Source organism: Peromyscus eremicus, chromosome 8a (genome assembly GCF_949786415.1).
Source record: "Peromyscus eremicus chromosome 8a, PerEre_H2_v1, whole genome shotgun sequence".
In the NCBI taxonomy this organism is placed as follows: domain Eukaryota; kingdom Metazoa; phylum Chordata; class Mammalia; order Rodentia; family Cricetidae; genus Peromyscus; species Peromyscus eremicus.
In genome coordinates, this window is record NC_081423.1 from 77,816,373 (window position 1) to 77,831,661 (window position 15,289).

General features: G+C 43.7%; 1 protein-coding gene across 4 annotated transcripts in view; it reads right to left on the reverse strand.

Moving 5' to 3' along the window:
• Positions 1-412: 412 nt before the first annotated feature.
• Positions 413-15,289, reverse strand: part of Kat7 (lysine acetyltransferase 7) — a 38,369-nt gene continuing 23,492 nt past the window's right edge. For all 4 annotated transcript variants that reach the window (XM_059271583.1, XM_059271581.1, XM_059271585.1 and 1 more), the window contains 8 exons: positions 13,657-13,767; positions 11,477-11,668; positions 8,788-8,877; positions 8,443-8,583; positions 6,003-6,096; positions 3,601-3,747; positions 2,643-2,749; positions 413-2,059 (listed from right to left, as the gene is read on the reverse strand). In XM_059271583.1, coding sequence (XP_059127566.1) covers positions 1,958-2,059; positions 2,643-2,749; positions 3,601-3,747; positions 6,003-6,096; positions 8,443-8,583; positions 8,788-8,877; positions 11,477-11,668; positions 13,657-13,767 — 984 coding nt within the window. In that variant the 3' untranslated portion in view covers positions 413-1,957. The remainder of the gene's footprint in view (positions 2,060-2,642; positions 2,750-3,600; positions 3,748-6,002; positions 6,097-8,442; positions 8,584-8,787; positions 8,878-11,476; positions 11,669-13,656; positions 13,768-15,289) is intronic.

Below are 15,289 nucleotides of genomic sequence, written 5' to 3' on the forward strand. Positions count from 1 at the left end.
CACAGCAAAATACAATTATTTCCAGAAGCACAATCTGAGTTGGGTAATGATTAGAGATGGCAGAGCTCACTACTGGTGAACATACTTGGAGAAAAGGCACACACTTGTTTCTGCCTCCTACGAGCATTCATGGTACTCCTCCCTACCTTAACTTTCCACTGGTTCCAATTCTAAACCAGAGGCAGAAGAATCCAAGAATGTTATACCAGCTGGCCACTGTTGTACATAACTAGTTCCTGGAGCCAAAGGGAGGCAGATTCAATTTGTTCTACCAATTATGAGTTCAGAGTAAACACTGACTCTGTCAACAATTTGTTTGACAGGGGAAAACAATGCACAGCTACAAACCCCACTCCTAACATTTCACTAAGCATTAACCACAGATCAATCACACACTCAGATTAACCAGACATGAGCAGAGAACATGCTTTATTGAGTAGATATAGAAGAGCACATTCTACCACACGTGGGGAAGGGTTCAGCATCTGTAAAAGGCCTTTACCCCTTAAGAAAACCCCCAGTGAAGCGGCATTTGGATAAATTTTAACAGTGACACTGAAACTGGAGGGGCTGCCACTGACATGCTTCAGCTCAGCTCCCTCCAACCCACAGTGAGTATTAGTAGTGTACAGAGATGACAAGAGAAAGGCACAGATGACCAGAGTTAGGGTTGTGGTGAGGGTGCCACGTGAAGACAGCAGTGCTGGAGGAGACCAAGTTGGGAAGGGTGACATGTCAGACATCAAAAGCTGCCCCAAGATAGCAGGTTATATAACGGGACAGGGAGAAATTAGAGGGAACACTTCTTCCTTCACTTAACACCACTAAAAATAGGAAACCAGAGAACAGGATGATGGTGAAGTCCCAAAAGGGAAATAAAGTTCCTGGAGGGACAGAAGCACTTCAGCCTGCTGTAGGGGAGGCACTGTGGAAAAGGGAAGCAAACCGTAGTGGTGTGGCCACTCTGTCTTGCTGAGTCATGGGCTGAGAAACAGAAGTCATTTTCAACCACCTTCCACTTCTCCCAGGAAGCTCTGGACAAAATCAGTGCAACGTATGTGGAAGTACAGCTGCCCTACACCAGACTGGCAAAGGCGGGTGGGAATATCTGCAGTATGACAAATCAATTAACATGTGGCACGAAAGAAACTGTTAAAATACTTGGCAACTGCCAACATAAAAGGGGCAGGAAATGAAGAGAGGGGCATTTTCTGCTGTGGAAAAAAGAATATCCATTTCTTTCCAGCAAGATACTGCCCCAGTGCCCACAAGTGAATACAAAGGAGAACATGAAGTCACCACCTCTTTCTCTTCCCCCATCTCATTGGACCAGGGGCTGTGACCCCCTGGGAATGCTTCAGGAGAACCTAGCTCTGGCCAGCCTGATCCTGACCAAAGGCAAGTCATTGGACAAACAATGGAGAAAAATAAGTGATTGTGAGATGAAATCAAGGTGAATGGACCCCTCCCAGTAGACACACATATACTCACAAGTGCTGCCTCTTCCCCGCCCCTTCACGAAGACTATGTAAGGAATAACTGTCAAGGGCCCTTCGGTGGCAACCATGTTTGGAGGTCTGGCGACCAGGCAGGAAAAAGCACTAGCACAAAGTTCAGGACACAACAAACCTCATGGGGATAGAGAGCATGAGGCGGGAACAACCAGTGACTGGACAGGTACAGTACCATAACACAACTCCTTGGGTCAGTGCTATGAGGATCTGCACGTGAGCCTGATACAGATCCGTCCAGGCAACCTCACTGAGGCCGAAACAACAGTTCCTCAGAACTAGTGTCTGCAGAGTACACGAAGGTCGGAGCCAGGACAGTCCTGAGGGGGTGGCCTTCCCAAAGGATACTGTACTTGCCAATCACAAGAGCAACAGAAATGACAGACAGATCCCTAGGGTACGGATTCCTACTGCTGGGGCTCGCTGGCTCAGAATGTCAGGTCACTTTAAGTGCCCTTGGGAGGGGTCCATTTTAAGCAGCTTGGATCCATGGTTTTATTGGAGTTGGACCTTTTGGCCTCTTTGGCTATCCACTCATCTATCAGGTCCTGTGAAGAATAAGGGAGCGATTATTACATACATGGAACTAACACACTTTAAAACAGATTCCAAAATGACTAGCAATAGATTCACCCAGGTTCCAATAATATATTAAAGGTAAAACATGATATCATCTTTGGATTTGCAAACTGCTTTCCTTTCTAATCTATTTCTTCCTATTCTGCCTTCAGTGAGAACTGAAAACTATTAATCCATGTATGCTTATTACATGTAAGTAACTAAAAATGGAAAATGGGCATGAGCTGAGGAGGCATTTGACAAAATAATCTCAACCCACTTCTGAGACTCCTAGAACTTATGAGAACTCGCATGGACGGGCAGAAGTGTTACGCCACACAAAGCTGCTTAGCTTGTGTCACACAGATCTGACAGAGCTTACCAAAAGTTCCGATAAGGACAAGGAGGAAATAAGTTTAGCAACAAAGGCCACGTGGACCTTGCTGCCAGCTGGTCCTGGTTCCACAGGCTAGAAGGAGCTTCCAGTCATACCCTCTAAGAGAAGTAAACTGTGCAGCCCAATGAGCTCTGCTAAGCTCCAAGGACACCACGGGCAGCTGAGGGAACTCTCACCTGTCTCTTTAAAACTAGGTGCTTGCCTTTCCAATACTTGAGCATCTGAAGGGCTTGCAGAGTGCTGACAATGTCCACGGGATTCACAGCTGTTTCCTGACTGATTTCTGTAACAGAGGAACTACTGAGATCCCAGTTGAAGCACAGACCCCCACACCCATGTCTCCCAAGGTTCCCTTTCATATAGAGTTTTCCAGAGCCCAAATCTGTGGTACTTAGGCTACCTGATCAGAATGTTTGACCAGCCCAAGTAACTAACAAAAGCAGATTTAATGGTAAGAAGTTACTCTGGCCGGGCAGTGGTGGTACACGCCTTTAATCCCAGCACTTGGTAGGCCGAGGCAGGTGGATCTCTGTGAGTTTGAGGCCAGCCTGGGCTATAGAGTGAGTTCCAGGACAGCCAAGGCTACACAGAGAAACCCTGTGTTGAAAAAAAAACAAAACAAAAAAAGCTACTCTGAGCCCCTCAGAAATCAAGGTCAAACTGGAACCCCAAATTCTTCCTGTATAAGGGCCAGATGTCTTTCCTAAAATTCCAATGTTTCAAAATCCTTAAAGTCTTTCTTCTTGATTGTTAAAAGAAATGATATATATTCACATGTGTATGTTATGTATTTTATGTATATGGGTGTTTTACCTGGGTGTATGTCTATGCACATATGTGCCAAGAACTGGAGTTACATACGGTTGTGGGCTACAATATGGGTGCTGTGAATTGAACCCATGTCCTTCAGAAGAGCAGCCAGTGCTCTTAACCACTGAGACATCTCTCCAGGTCTTCCTCTTAGTTTTTACAAGAACTGAGTGTTAACAACTCCAGACGGGAGAAACCACTTTATAGCCATTCCCAGGACCCAAAGTTCTGGGATCATAAGCCCTGCGGTGAGGTCTCTGCAATGCTTTCTAGTCACAGTCAGATTAAATAGAATAGGGGCCATTGTCATCAAGTGCACCCTACCTTTGATGGAAATCTCCTTGCCCTGGAAGTTGTGCAGGTACCGGAGCAGCACTTCCTTCCAGTAGCTTCGGTAGCTTATGAGGCCCAAGTCCGACAGGGGGCGCTCTGGAGAGCCAACTTTCTCTTCCACTTTGGAAAGTAAATAACCTGCCAAGAAAAAACACAGACTTGGTTATTTATTTATTTTATTTGGAGAGAGGGCCTTAAAAAATTATGTTTAATTATTTTGTGTGCATACTGGTGGGGAAATCAAAGAACAACTTGCAGGAATCAGTTCTTTCCTTGTACTATTTAGGTACCTGGGAATTGAACTCAGAATCAGGTCTACAGAGCGAGATCCAGGACAAGCACCAAAACTATACAGCGAAACCCTGTCTCGAAAAACAAAAAAAAACGAAACAAAACAAAACAACCATTTCTTTTTCTTTTTTTAAAGTTAAACCAAGTTGGCCAGAAAGTGTGGCAATCCTCTAGAGATAGGAATGTTAGCATTATATGTTCGATCCACCATGTCTAGTTTAAATTTTTTTTACCTGGGGCTGGAGAAATGGCTTTGCGGTTAAGAGCACTGACTGCTCTTCCAAACAACTCAGATTCAACTCCCAGAACCCACATGGCAGCTTACAACTGTCTGTAACTCCACTTCCAGGGTACCTGAAGCCCTCACATAGACACATATGCAGGCAAAACACCAATGTACATAAAATAAAAATAAATATGGCCGGGTGGTAGTGGTGCACACCTTTAATCTCAGAACCTGGAGGGCAGAGCCAGGTGGATCTTGTGAGTTTGAGGCTAGCCTAGTCTACAGAGTGAGTTCCAGAACAGCCAGAACTGTTATACATAGAAATCCTGCCTCAAAAAACCAAAATAAATAAATAAATATTAATTTTTTTTTTTTTTTTTTTAGGGGCTAGAGAAATGGCTCAGCAGATAAAGTACTTTCCATGCAAGCATTAAAAACCAGAGTCTGGATCCCCAGAACCCTCATAAAAGTAGGCCAGGCATGGTGGCTGCCAGTCACCTCAGCTTTCTGGAGGCATAGGTGGGATCTCTGGGACATGCAGACTAGTTTAGACTAGTCAAAGTGAGTTCTCAGTTTAGTGAGAGATGCTGTCAATAAGGAAATAAAAAAATGGAGGAAGACACCATCAACTTCTCGTTATCACATGTGAACATAACACACATGCACATCACACATACCCATGACAAAAAAAAAAAGACTGAAAAACATTTATTTGTATTTTATGTGTATGGGTGTCTGCCTACATGTATGAATTAATGTATGTGCACAATGTGTGGAGGCCAGAAGAGAGCATTTGATCCCCTGGAGTGACAGCTGGTTGTGAGCTGCTGTCTGAGTGCTAGAAACTGAACCTGGGTCCTCTGCAAGAGCAGCCAGTGCTCTCACTCCCTGAGCCAGCTCAGCCGCACCTCCATCCTTCCTCTGACTAAAATTCAATGACAGATGCTGGCAGCACACAGCTGATTCTTGTCGGCCCCAGTGGTTATGCTCTACAGGCACTGGGAATGCTGACTCAGGAACACTGGACCACTGCTCACAGGAGAGTGAAGTTTGCTTCTTGAGAGCCTCTGATCAGAGCCATCAAACTTTCCATGTATAAAGTTCTCTTCTGTTTAAAAACATCTTACAACACATTCTGCTGATTCAGAGGTACTGCTCTCGTAACTCATAGTACTTTAATTCATGTCTGCAGAGAGCTTATCTAATCCCTGCATTATCAGTCTTCCTGTGCTAAAGATCATCACTTCAGCACAATGCTCACAACCATTTTAAATAACAGTTTAATTAAGGCACTTTTCATCAAGCTGACGATCTTACTTCAAACCCAGAACCTACATGGAGGAGGAAGACTCCTGCAAGTTGTCTTCTGATCCCCACATATACCCTCCAAACCAACAAGCAAGTGTAATAAGACCCTTCCCCCCATTAATCCGGGAGGTACACATTAGTGGGTAGACAAATTCAAACCCAATACCCATGATTAATGAAGAGTGAGTATAATGCCCAAAGCACGCATCAGGTACATGGATTACCTCTGTAAGTGCTTACATAAGTGAAATCCCAGGCATCAAAGGACAGGTTTAAGCCTTAGGCACGCATCTGTGCTGTCTCAGTCTCAAATGGGATAATCCTGCAGAGCTTACTTTATTATTCTCTGCAACTCCTACTGATTCAGTAGCAACTCCTGGTTCTGTATTCATTGGTAAATGTTCGTGTCATTGTCATCGTAGTCCCCACTCCCTTTGTTCATTCAGTGACTAGCTGTCAGGGTACTTCCACTACATGTTCCAAACTACCAAGAGCACACATCAAAAGTGACCAACAACATCCCCAGGGTTCCAGCCTTGAAGAGCTGATGCTCAGCAACATCACTTACTAAAATCAATGAGCATTTTGCCATAGCCCTGTCTCATATACTGAGGCATGGTAAGGATACAGGACACATTGTAGTTGAGAAATGAATTCTTCTCCTAAAATCAAGAACAGACAAGCAGATCATGAGGCACTGAGAACAAAAATTTCACCACCACAATCACCCCCTTCCTAGATAAAAAAAATAAGGCTATAAGGCCTTGTAAAATTAAATTATTGTTAGTCCTAGGAAGTGACTATGACACCCACAGCTGTTACCACATCATGATGGTGAGGGCTATTAACCTAAGGATGTCTCCAGTTCAGACCTCCAGTGTCAATTTAGGGAGACAACTCCAAGAGCACGCCAATGCTAAGATTGCTGGGACAACCTACTGGAAACCCTCTTTAAGAAGCACCGTTCAGAGACAGCTTGCCCACTGGGAAGACAGGACACCAAACAGAATTCCCCTGAAGATCAAAATACAACCAAATCACACAATAGCTGATTCCATTTATAAATATCCAGAATAAGCCAATTTGTAAGAGGGGCCAGGAAGGTCAGAGGAAACAGGAACAGACTGCAGTGTTTCTTCTTGAAACAAAGGAAAGTGAGGACTGCACCAGTCACACAACTTGTCATTGTATTAGAAGCCACTGCCCTGTACAGTTTAAGGAATGAATTGTATGCTGTATTGTTTTTTACTTTAATTAAGTTGTTACATTACTTTAAAACTGTTAAATACATTAAAACCCCCAACCACAGCTATGGTGGCCTTTAATCCCAGCACCGAGGCAGCAAAAGCAGGTGGATCTATGTGAGTTCTAGGCCAGTCAGGACTACATAGGGAGGCTGCCTCAACAAAATGAAAGAAAACCTTCAGCTGGATCTGGTCTTACATATTTTTTTAAATATGTAATAATGGTAGTTATCAGTTTATTACACAGATTAATCATTCTTGAATGTACAAGTTCCAGAGGAGCAACTGGGTCTTTACACAAGTATTTCCATCAAATAAATTTTCACCCTTACATTGAAATAGGCCTACAGCAGTTAAAAACATAAGAAAAATAAGAGGTATTAGCTACGTATTAACTGAGAGACCACATACAAACCAAAGGTTATGGAAAGGGGCTAAAGAGAGGCAGGCTGAAAGAAGAGCAGGGATGTGAGAGTGCTGGGAAGAAAGCCCTTACACTCTATGTACTAACAGCTCCAGTCCATTGAAATGTCCATCAGTTAAACTCAGACGTTAAAATACAGCACGCAGGCAGCGTTTAATCTGTTTGGTCATAGCCCTCACCTAAGCTGTAGGTCCTTCAGGGTGAAATGAATACAGAAACAGCTTCTTGTTCTTCTTCACCCTGCTTTGGATTCCACTTAACAATCCCCTACGGGTCACTGGAGCTTCTTCCTCGCATCCAAGCACCCCTCCCATCTTACCATTATCAAATTTAGGTCAGTAAGGAAAGCTTTCAGTCTCACACCTAGGTTACCAAGCCTGGAGAACTGGCTTCTCTCACACACACTTCCCTGCTGGGAGGCGATGTTGGTACAGAAGTACAGTATTTCTAGTTTGTTGTTTCAAGTGTGTATAACACACAGCATGGCTGTGTCAGGTAAACATGTGCACAGGGAAGATGAGGTGTGGGCTCACAGAAAGCAGTCAAATCAAAAGGCCTTCCTCCTTCAGAGTTCCCCAGCTTTATTCTTAGAGGTTATCCAGTCATTTCTTTAATTAAATCGCACACTTCTGAGTCCATTCCTGAGCTACTCTGTTATACTTTTCTCTCTCTGTCTTGTAGATCCCAGCAACCTCGGGCACTAAAACATCTAGATCGGGACCACACAACAGAGAACAGATGGACAAAAGTACTTCTGAAATAGTGCTGGAGGCCACTGTGGTGGTCCTGTACCTTTTAAAGATGAAGAGGTATTACCACTAGAGGGACTAGTCATGCTACAATGACCCAGCTGGAGAACAAGCAACTAGAATATGTTCCTGGTTTTAACCTAACAAGGAGGAAGGCAAAGCCAGCAGAGTTGGCTCGACTACAAGACGTGTTTTAAATTCACAGGAAGGGTCCAGGCCAGTAGCAGCTCCAATCCACAAGTACAGAAATCGAATAAACTAGAACCTTCTAATAACAGTATCAGCCAAGTATCTCGGTTCACGTCTGTAATCCCAGCCCTTTGGAGATTGAGGCAGGAGGACTATCCTGGGTTTCATGCCAGTTTAGGCTGCATAGTAATTCCAGGGCCACTGGGTAACAGAAGAAGAACCTAGACAGAATATGTTCATGAAGCTATCTGTCATACGTGTGCTGGCCGCCGCCGCCTTCTTTGGCTTACAGGAAGCCTATCACCATTGTCTGCTTCCCCATCAGAGGTCTGAGCCCTCTAACGCCAATACCCATAATGCTGCTGTGGTTGTTAAGCTTCTAAATCACCAGATCCTGCTGACCTTAGAAAAATATCCAATCAGGTGACAGCCAGTATTGTCTGCTTCTGTCATAACGTAGAACAGGAAAGGTTCTACATCATAGTATAACGTCTTATGGTCCAGAAAAAGCTTCGCCAAAAGGCACAGGTTTTGGCAGTAGATCTGGAAGCAGAGAAAGAGTTTATGTGGGGGGTCAGAGACTAGAAGAGTTTAGAAAACACCCAAAGCAAAGAACGGCCAAACCAGCACTATCCTGAAACAGAACTAATCCCTAGTCCACACAAATGTTTTGTGAAAACCAAACAAACCTGGGAACCCACCAATGCGTGACCCTAGCACCTCTTTCTCTCAAGTCACCACTTTTACCTTGTTTTTCTTGCCATCTACTTCAAACACAGAGATGGAGCCTTTGCGGTATATCTCATCACCAGGGGGGTGTTTCCATACACACTTGGCCTACAAGAGAATGGAGTCCACATGAAGCAATCAGATTTTTCTACAACCCTGTTCCTTCAGAGGGAAAAGGAACTGCAGGTTAAAACTGGTTATCTGAGTTAATGGACAGTTGAACACACTTGAGGACAGTGAAATCAATTGTTTTCAGAAAAGTTAAAGCCTTCTTAAGCTGTTGCACTATATCTATGGCATTTCTATGGCTGTTTGGCTCACGTTGTCTGGATTATTTTTGGCATTATCTCAGCCCAAGATATTAAATCACCTATAACGTAAAAGCCAGATAAATAAGAATATCCTTGCTTACAATAAAATGTCTCATGCCAACAGGAAATTCTTAAGCAGCTTATTCTGGCAGCTTAGTGTTGCTAAGTATGTTACGCTCACCTTTCCCAGTCATTTCCCATTACCATGCTGCCTCCAGCATCTGTTTTCAGACTGGAAAACAGATCCACAGTGATGAAGAGCATGAGCCGCTCGATAGCTGCCCACCTCCTGCCATATGTTAGAAAGAGAAAAGAAAGCCCTTCTATGACTTATCTCAAAAGGCAGGAGGCCTGGCTAAGCAGTAGGAAGCTGGAAGGCACTTGGTTCCAAAGTAACCCCATTTTCTTAGTCCCAAAATGTTCAATTCATGGTGAAGATAGTACGCAGCATCTTAGGCAGCAAGCCAAGTTCTCTTACCCTGCCAGTGAAAAGTTCCAAGCAGGTAAAGGTGTTTGCTGTCAAGCCTGATGACTCAAATTCAATTCTGGGACTTACATAGCAAGAGAGAACTGACTCCCACAAGTTGTTCTCTCATTTTCACATGTATGCCATGGTGTGTATGCACATGTGCACACATCTGCATGCATGCACACACGCACGCACACACACACAAGCTCACACATATAGAAATTTTCTTATTAAACAATTTACTACTTTTTGACAACTCAAGAATAAAGTTCCGGGCTGGAGAGATGGCTCAGCGATTAAGAGCACTGGCTACTCTTCCAGAGGTCCTGAGTTCAATTCCCAGCAACCACATGGTGGCTCACAACCATCTGTAATGAGATCTGGCACGCAGGCAGAGCATTGTATACATAATACACAATAAATAAATCTTAAAAATAAATAAATAAATAAAGTTCCACTGGACATAGTGGTTGGTCCACAATGGTAATGTCAGTACTCAAGAAACAGAGATAGGAAAACAGCTACAAGTTTAAGGGTAGCCTGAGCTAAAGACCCGACTTGTAACAAACAAAAATCATATACACGCCCTCCAAGAATTATGCTCCAGGTTTGGGAATGTAGCTTGATGGTACAGTAGATGGTTTAGTACTTACTCAGTAAGTTGAGACTGCACTTCCTCTCTAACAGAGGGCTTGAGTGCTTGCATGCGTGTGTGTGTGTGTGTGTGTGTGTGTGTGTGTGTGTGTGTGTGTGTGTGTGTGCTTAGAGCCTGGATACCCTGTTCTAATCTTCACAGCTAACTCAAAAACTTATTAACTAGAAATGTTTCAAAGTTTCATCTATGTTCCTATCTCCTCCCCTTACTTGTTGAGGAACAGAATATTTGTTTAACTATGTAAAGATGTGTTGCATTTGTTTTACTTTGCCTGCCTAAGGCACCTGGTTGGCCTAATAAAAAGCTGAAAGGCCAATAGCTAGGCAGCAGAGGGATAGGTGGGGCTGGCAGGCAGAGAGAATAAGTAGGAGGAGGAATCTAGGCTCAAGGGGAGAAAGAGAGGGAGACACCAGCCAGCCAGATACGCAGGAAAGTAGGACATACAGAATGAAAGAAAGGTAAAAAGCCCTGAGGCAAAATGGAGATGAAGAGAAACAGATTTAAAAAGTTGTAAGAGCTAATGGAACAAGCCTAAACTAAGCCCGAGCATTCGTAACTAATACTAAGTCTCTGTGTCCTGATTTGGGGGCTGGTGGTCCATGAAAGCCTGCTACACTTATTCCTGCCAGTTCTTTCCATGATGACCAAACCCACGCAACAGCTATTTGTTTAAAACATTAGCCCAGCCAAAGAAGCCATTTCAGTGATTACACCTGTGGCAATGGGAACATAAGCAAGCTTGCATTTCCTGAAATCTGACTTTTATACTCACAATTCACTAGACCAAGGTGTGCACATCTTTCTTATTTTAATATGAAGAACGTTCAGAAATACAAACTATCAATCAATTCTGTTACTTTTATCATCCATTACAAGTGGATATATGCATTCATTCAACACACATTTCATAGACACCCACCACCTAAAAATATAAGCCACACTGTCCTGTCATATTTATCTTCTTGGAGTTTGGGACAAACTCAAACTGTAGGGAGGGGAAATTAATATTCTGAGGAAGATACAAAAACGAAAGGAAAAAGAAAAAAGATGTTTGTGAATAGGATGAAGTTAATGTGCCCATACAGCACTGGTCCTGGCGGACAGTCACCCTGAAATGTAAATTTCAATTCCTTCAGTCTCCACTCCATTGCTATGGACACTTGGGAGATGTCATCTCTTAGACACTTATGTCATCTCTAGGACACAACTGGAAAATCACCTCACAGTACCTTCAGGGCCATGGTCACAACAGTGGAACTCAAGAGAACATACCATGTGTCGGCGGAGTATTGTTTGGCTCTTCATGTATTTTAAACAGAATTCACACATGTAGAGGCGCCCCAGCCGTGCATATTCTTCAGGATAGGGAGAATGGTACCAAGTATCCAGCTCGTAGCGGCCAAAAGCAATTGTTTTAATCATGTTGCTTCCTTCTGTTATTTGGCCTTGAAGCCTTAACTTCTCCTATTGCCAAGAAGAAACCAAAACAAATAATGATTTAACCAAAACAAATAAGGATTCCTTATCTTTGATTTTAAAATTAGTTTGTTTGTTTGTTTTTTGTTGTTGTTGTTGTTGTTTTTCAAGACAGAGTTTCTCTGTTTAGTCCTTGCTGTTCTGGAACTTATTTTGTAGACTAGGCTGGCCTTCAACTCAGCGATCCGCCTGCCTCTGCCTCCCGAGTGCTGGTATTAAAGGCCACCACTGCCCAGCCTTAAAATTAGATTTTTAATCTATATGCAAACAAATCTATATGTTTTGTTTACATACATATATGTACAAGACATGTATGCCTAGTGCCTGCACAGGGCAAGAAAGGGCATCAGATGCCTGAAATTGGGAGTTATAGGTGACTGTCAGCCACCAGGAGGGGGCTGGGAACTGAACGTGGTTCTCTGCAAATCAGCAAGTGTTCTTAACTGCTGAGCCATCTCTAGCCCCTATTATCCTTATTCTTAAAAGCCTCTGCCAGGCCGGCAGCTAATCTATAAAAATCAGCTAGATTTGGCCTCTAGCCATGAGATGGCCACTAATGAGGGTTACCTGAGCATGGAAAATCAGGTGGCTCACACAGAAAACTTGTCAGCTATACTGCCCAGGAATCTTAAAAAAAAAAAAAAGAAAAAAAAAAAAAAAAAAGAAGTACTCCATAATGAAGATGACCATGAACTCCTGATTCTTCTGCCTTCATTTCCAGATGCTGCAATTACAGATGTGTACCATCACATCAAGTTATGTGGTGCTGGAGTTGGAACCCAGGGTTTCTTGGATCTCAGCAAGCACCCTACCAAAAGAGCTACAATCTTAGCCCACTCCTGGTTCTGTTTGTTTTTAATTTTTTTTAGTTAATTTTTATATTGTATGTGTGTAAATGCAAGTAGAGGTCAGAGATCATCTTGTAGGGAGTCAGTCTTCTCCTTACAAGAGGATCTTGAAGATCAATTCAGGCTTGAACTCAGGTTAGGCCTGTTTGTCAGCAGCTGCCCTCCTGGTCTTTGTTCCTCCACCTCACAAGTGCTAGCATTACAAGTGCACACTAGGCAATTACTTGTAATAACCATCGGGAGAACCAGGAAAGGCTGGCCTTAGGCTTTATCTTCATGATGGAAAAGAAAAGCAGGAGGTGGCGACCAATAAATAGTCCAGCCCAGAGCAGCTACCAAACTCTGCCTCCTGCAACTGATATAATAAAAGGAAGGAGTGGAGGAAATCAACACTACAAATTAAATTTCCTTGAGCACATTTAATTTGTTTTATCACGGGTAGTCTGTCTAGGTGATGGGCATGGTTAAACATGACTGCAATCTTAGCAGTAGAGACAGTGACCAGCCATTAGTGAATTCTAGGCCAGCCACAGGTACATAACAAGACCATATCAAAAGTAAACAAAAAGGGGCATTTCTGCAAAGATATGGAGTGCATCTATGATCAGTGGGAGGATGGCATGAGCCCAGAAGTTTCAATTTTGCTTGAACAACAAGATGAGGCCCCCCTTCCCCGTGTCAAAAATCAATAAAATATCTGATTGTAGTTTTCCTTACCATTTTCTTCACTGTTATTTTCATGCTTTAAGGGTAAATGTATTTATTAAAATGAAAAGAAACCCTATAAAAGGGTGGCGCTGCAGCCCCCCAAGTCCTGAGGTTCTCAGAACTGTAAATTTTATCCAAAACAAAAGGACACCCAGAGTTTTAACCAGCCTCACTACCTCAAGCCAAACTGGATCTTCCAGTTGAGGGAGATAGAGAATAACTTCAAGGGGAAGGGATGAGAAGAGGGTGATGTGTTTTACGGAAATGGGAAGACTGTCTCTAAAGACAGCCGGGGAAGGAATGAGATCTCAGCAGTAAAGCACCCAACTCCCATCAGACTAGTTGCTAATCACCTTTCTTGGCAGTTCTAAGGGCTTTTCATAAGGGTCCTCCCCTCAGTGTGGGGTTTTTGATACTCACCAAATCCTCAGAAGCCCGAGCTTGTGCTCTTCGGAAAAGATCTAAGTCATATTCACTCGTCAGGTTTTCCAAGAGAGGCTCCCGAGTGTTCCCATAGGTCTGTCTGTGTTCCTAGGAAAAACAACCGGGGGTGATACTGTCTGTAGACCTTGTTTTATTTCATTCCCATGAATGCCAAGCTGAATTAGAAGCTATTTACAAAGCACTTACACACTGGGTGTGGGGAACTGAGCTCAGGCAAACTGCTAACAGGTCAGTGTCAGAGGCTACCCCTATATGGATCTGAACAATGTAAATGACAGCAGCCCCCAGGAGGCACCACAGATCCTGGAATCGGGCTGGTGACACTCCCTGACAAGTAAGCAGATCCTCTGAGCCACCATAGTGCTTGAAGACGCTGCCTGGAAGGGAACCTGCAGCAAGGAGAGCTGCTGGACGTGGTCCTTGGGAAACTGCTCCTGACATGACTTCACGACTGCAAACGTGCAAGGCGCCCACATCACAACCCCAGCCCAAGTGCACAGTTGGAATCTCTAACAATGTCTTGCTAAACATCAAGAAAAATTAAAGATAAGAATATAAAAGGAGCCGGGCCATGGTGGCGCACGCCTTTAATCCCAGCACTCAGGAGGCAGAGCCAGGCGGATCTCTGTGAGCTCCTGATCTACAGAATGAGATCCAGGACAGGCACCAAGACTACACAGAGAAACCCTGTCTCGGAAAAAACCAAAAAGAACATAAAAGGAATTCTGTTTTAAATAATTTTCAAACCTGATCAAGCTGGTCACTACAAGTATCCTTTCCCTGGAAGGACAGTGGAGGAAAAGGGAGGCTTCTCTTTTAATCCAGGTTCTAGCCCTTCTCTCTGCTCTAAGCTCCACCTCCCCCAGAAAGGAAGCATGGGAGTTACTAGGGGTGGAAGACTCATCCCAGGAAGAACATTCCACATTTCACACACACATCAGCATCTGAAGAAAGCACTCACCTTATGAACATTTCCTACAGCTAACCTGATTCAATCTGTTATAACTCTTTTTGAAATTTGGTCTTGTGACTTCAAGTTTAGGCTCTAAGTATTACTGATTTCTTCTAGTTTGAAAATGTCAACGCACCTTCTCCTTTCCTTACTTTTTGAGAAAGGATCTCATGTAGCCCCCCCCCCCCCTTGCCTCTACCTCTCAAGTGCTGGAATTAGAAGCAGGCCCCAACCCACGGCGCTAAGGAAACAAACTTGGCATGTCCTACACACTAGTCCAACACTCAACCAACTGAGCCACTTCTCCAGACCAAGAAACCAAAGCAAACTAGCCAGGGGTAATGTCACAGGCCTGTAATCCCAGCACTGGGAAGTGCAGAATCAGTTTAAGGCTAGCCTTGGCCACATATTAGCAAGTTCAAGGCCAGCCTGTGCCACATCAGACCCTATTTCAAAAAGCAAAAAATAAGCAACAAAAAAAGGTTTTTTTTTTTTGGTGTTTTGAAACAGGGTTTCTCAGTGTAGCTCTGACTGTCCTGGAACTCACTCTGTAGACCAGGCTGGCCTCAAACTCAGAGATCTACCTGCCTCTGCTCCCAAGTGCTGGGATTAAAGGGATGTGCCACCACCACTCAGTAACAAGAAAAATTTCTATCC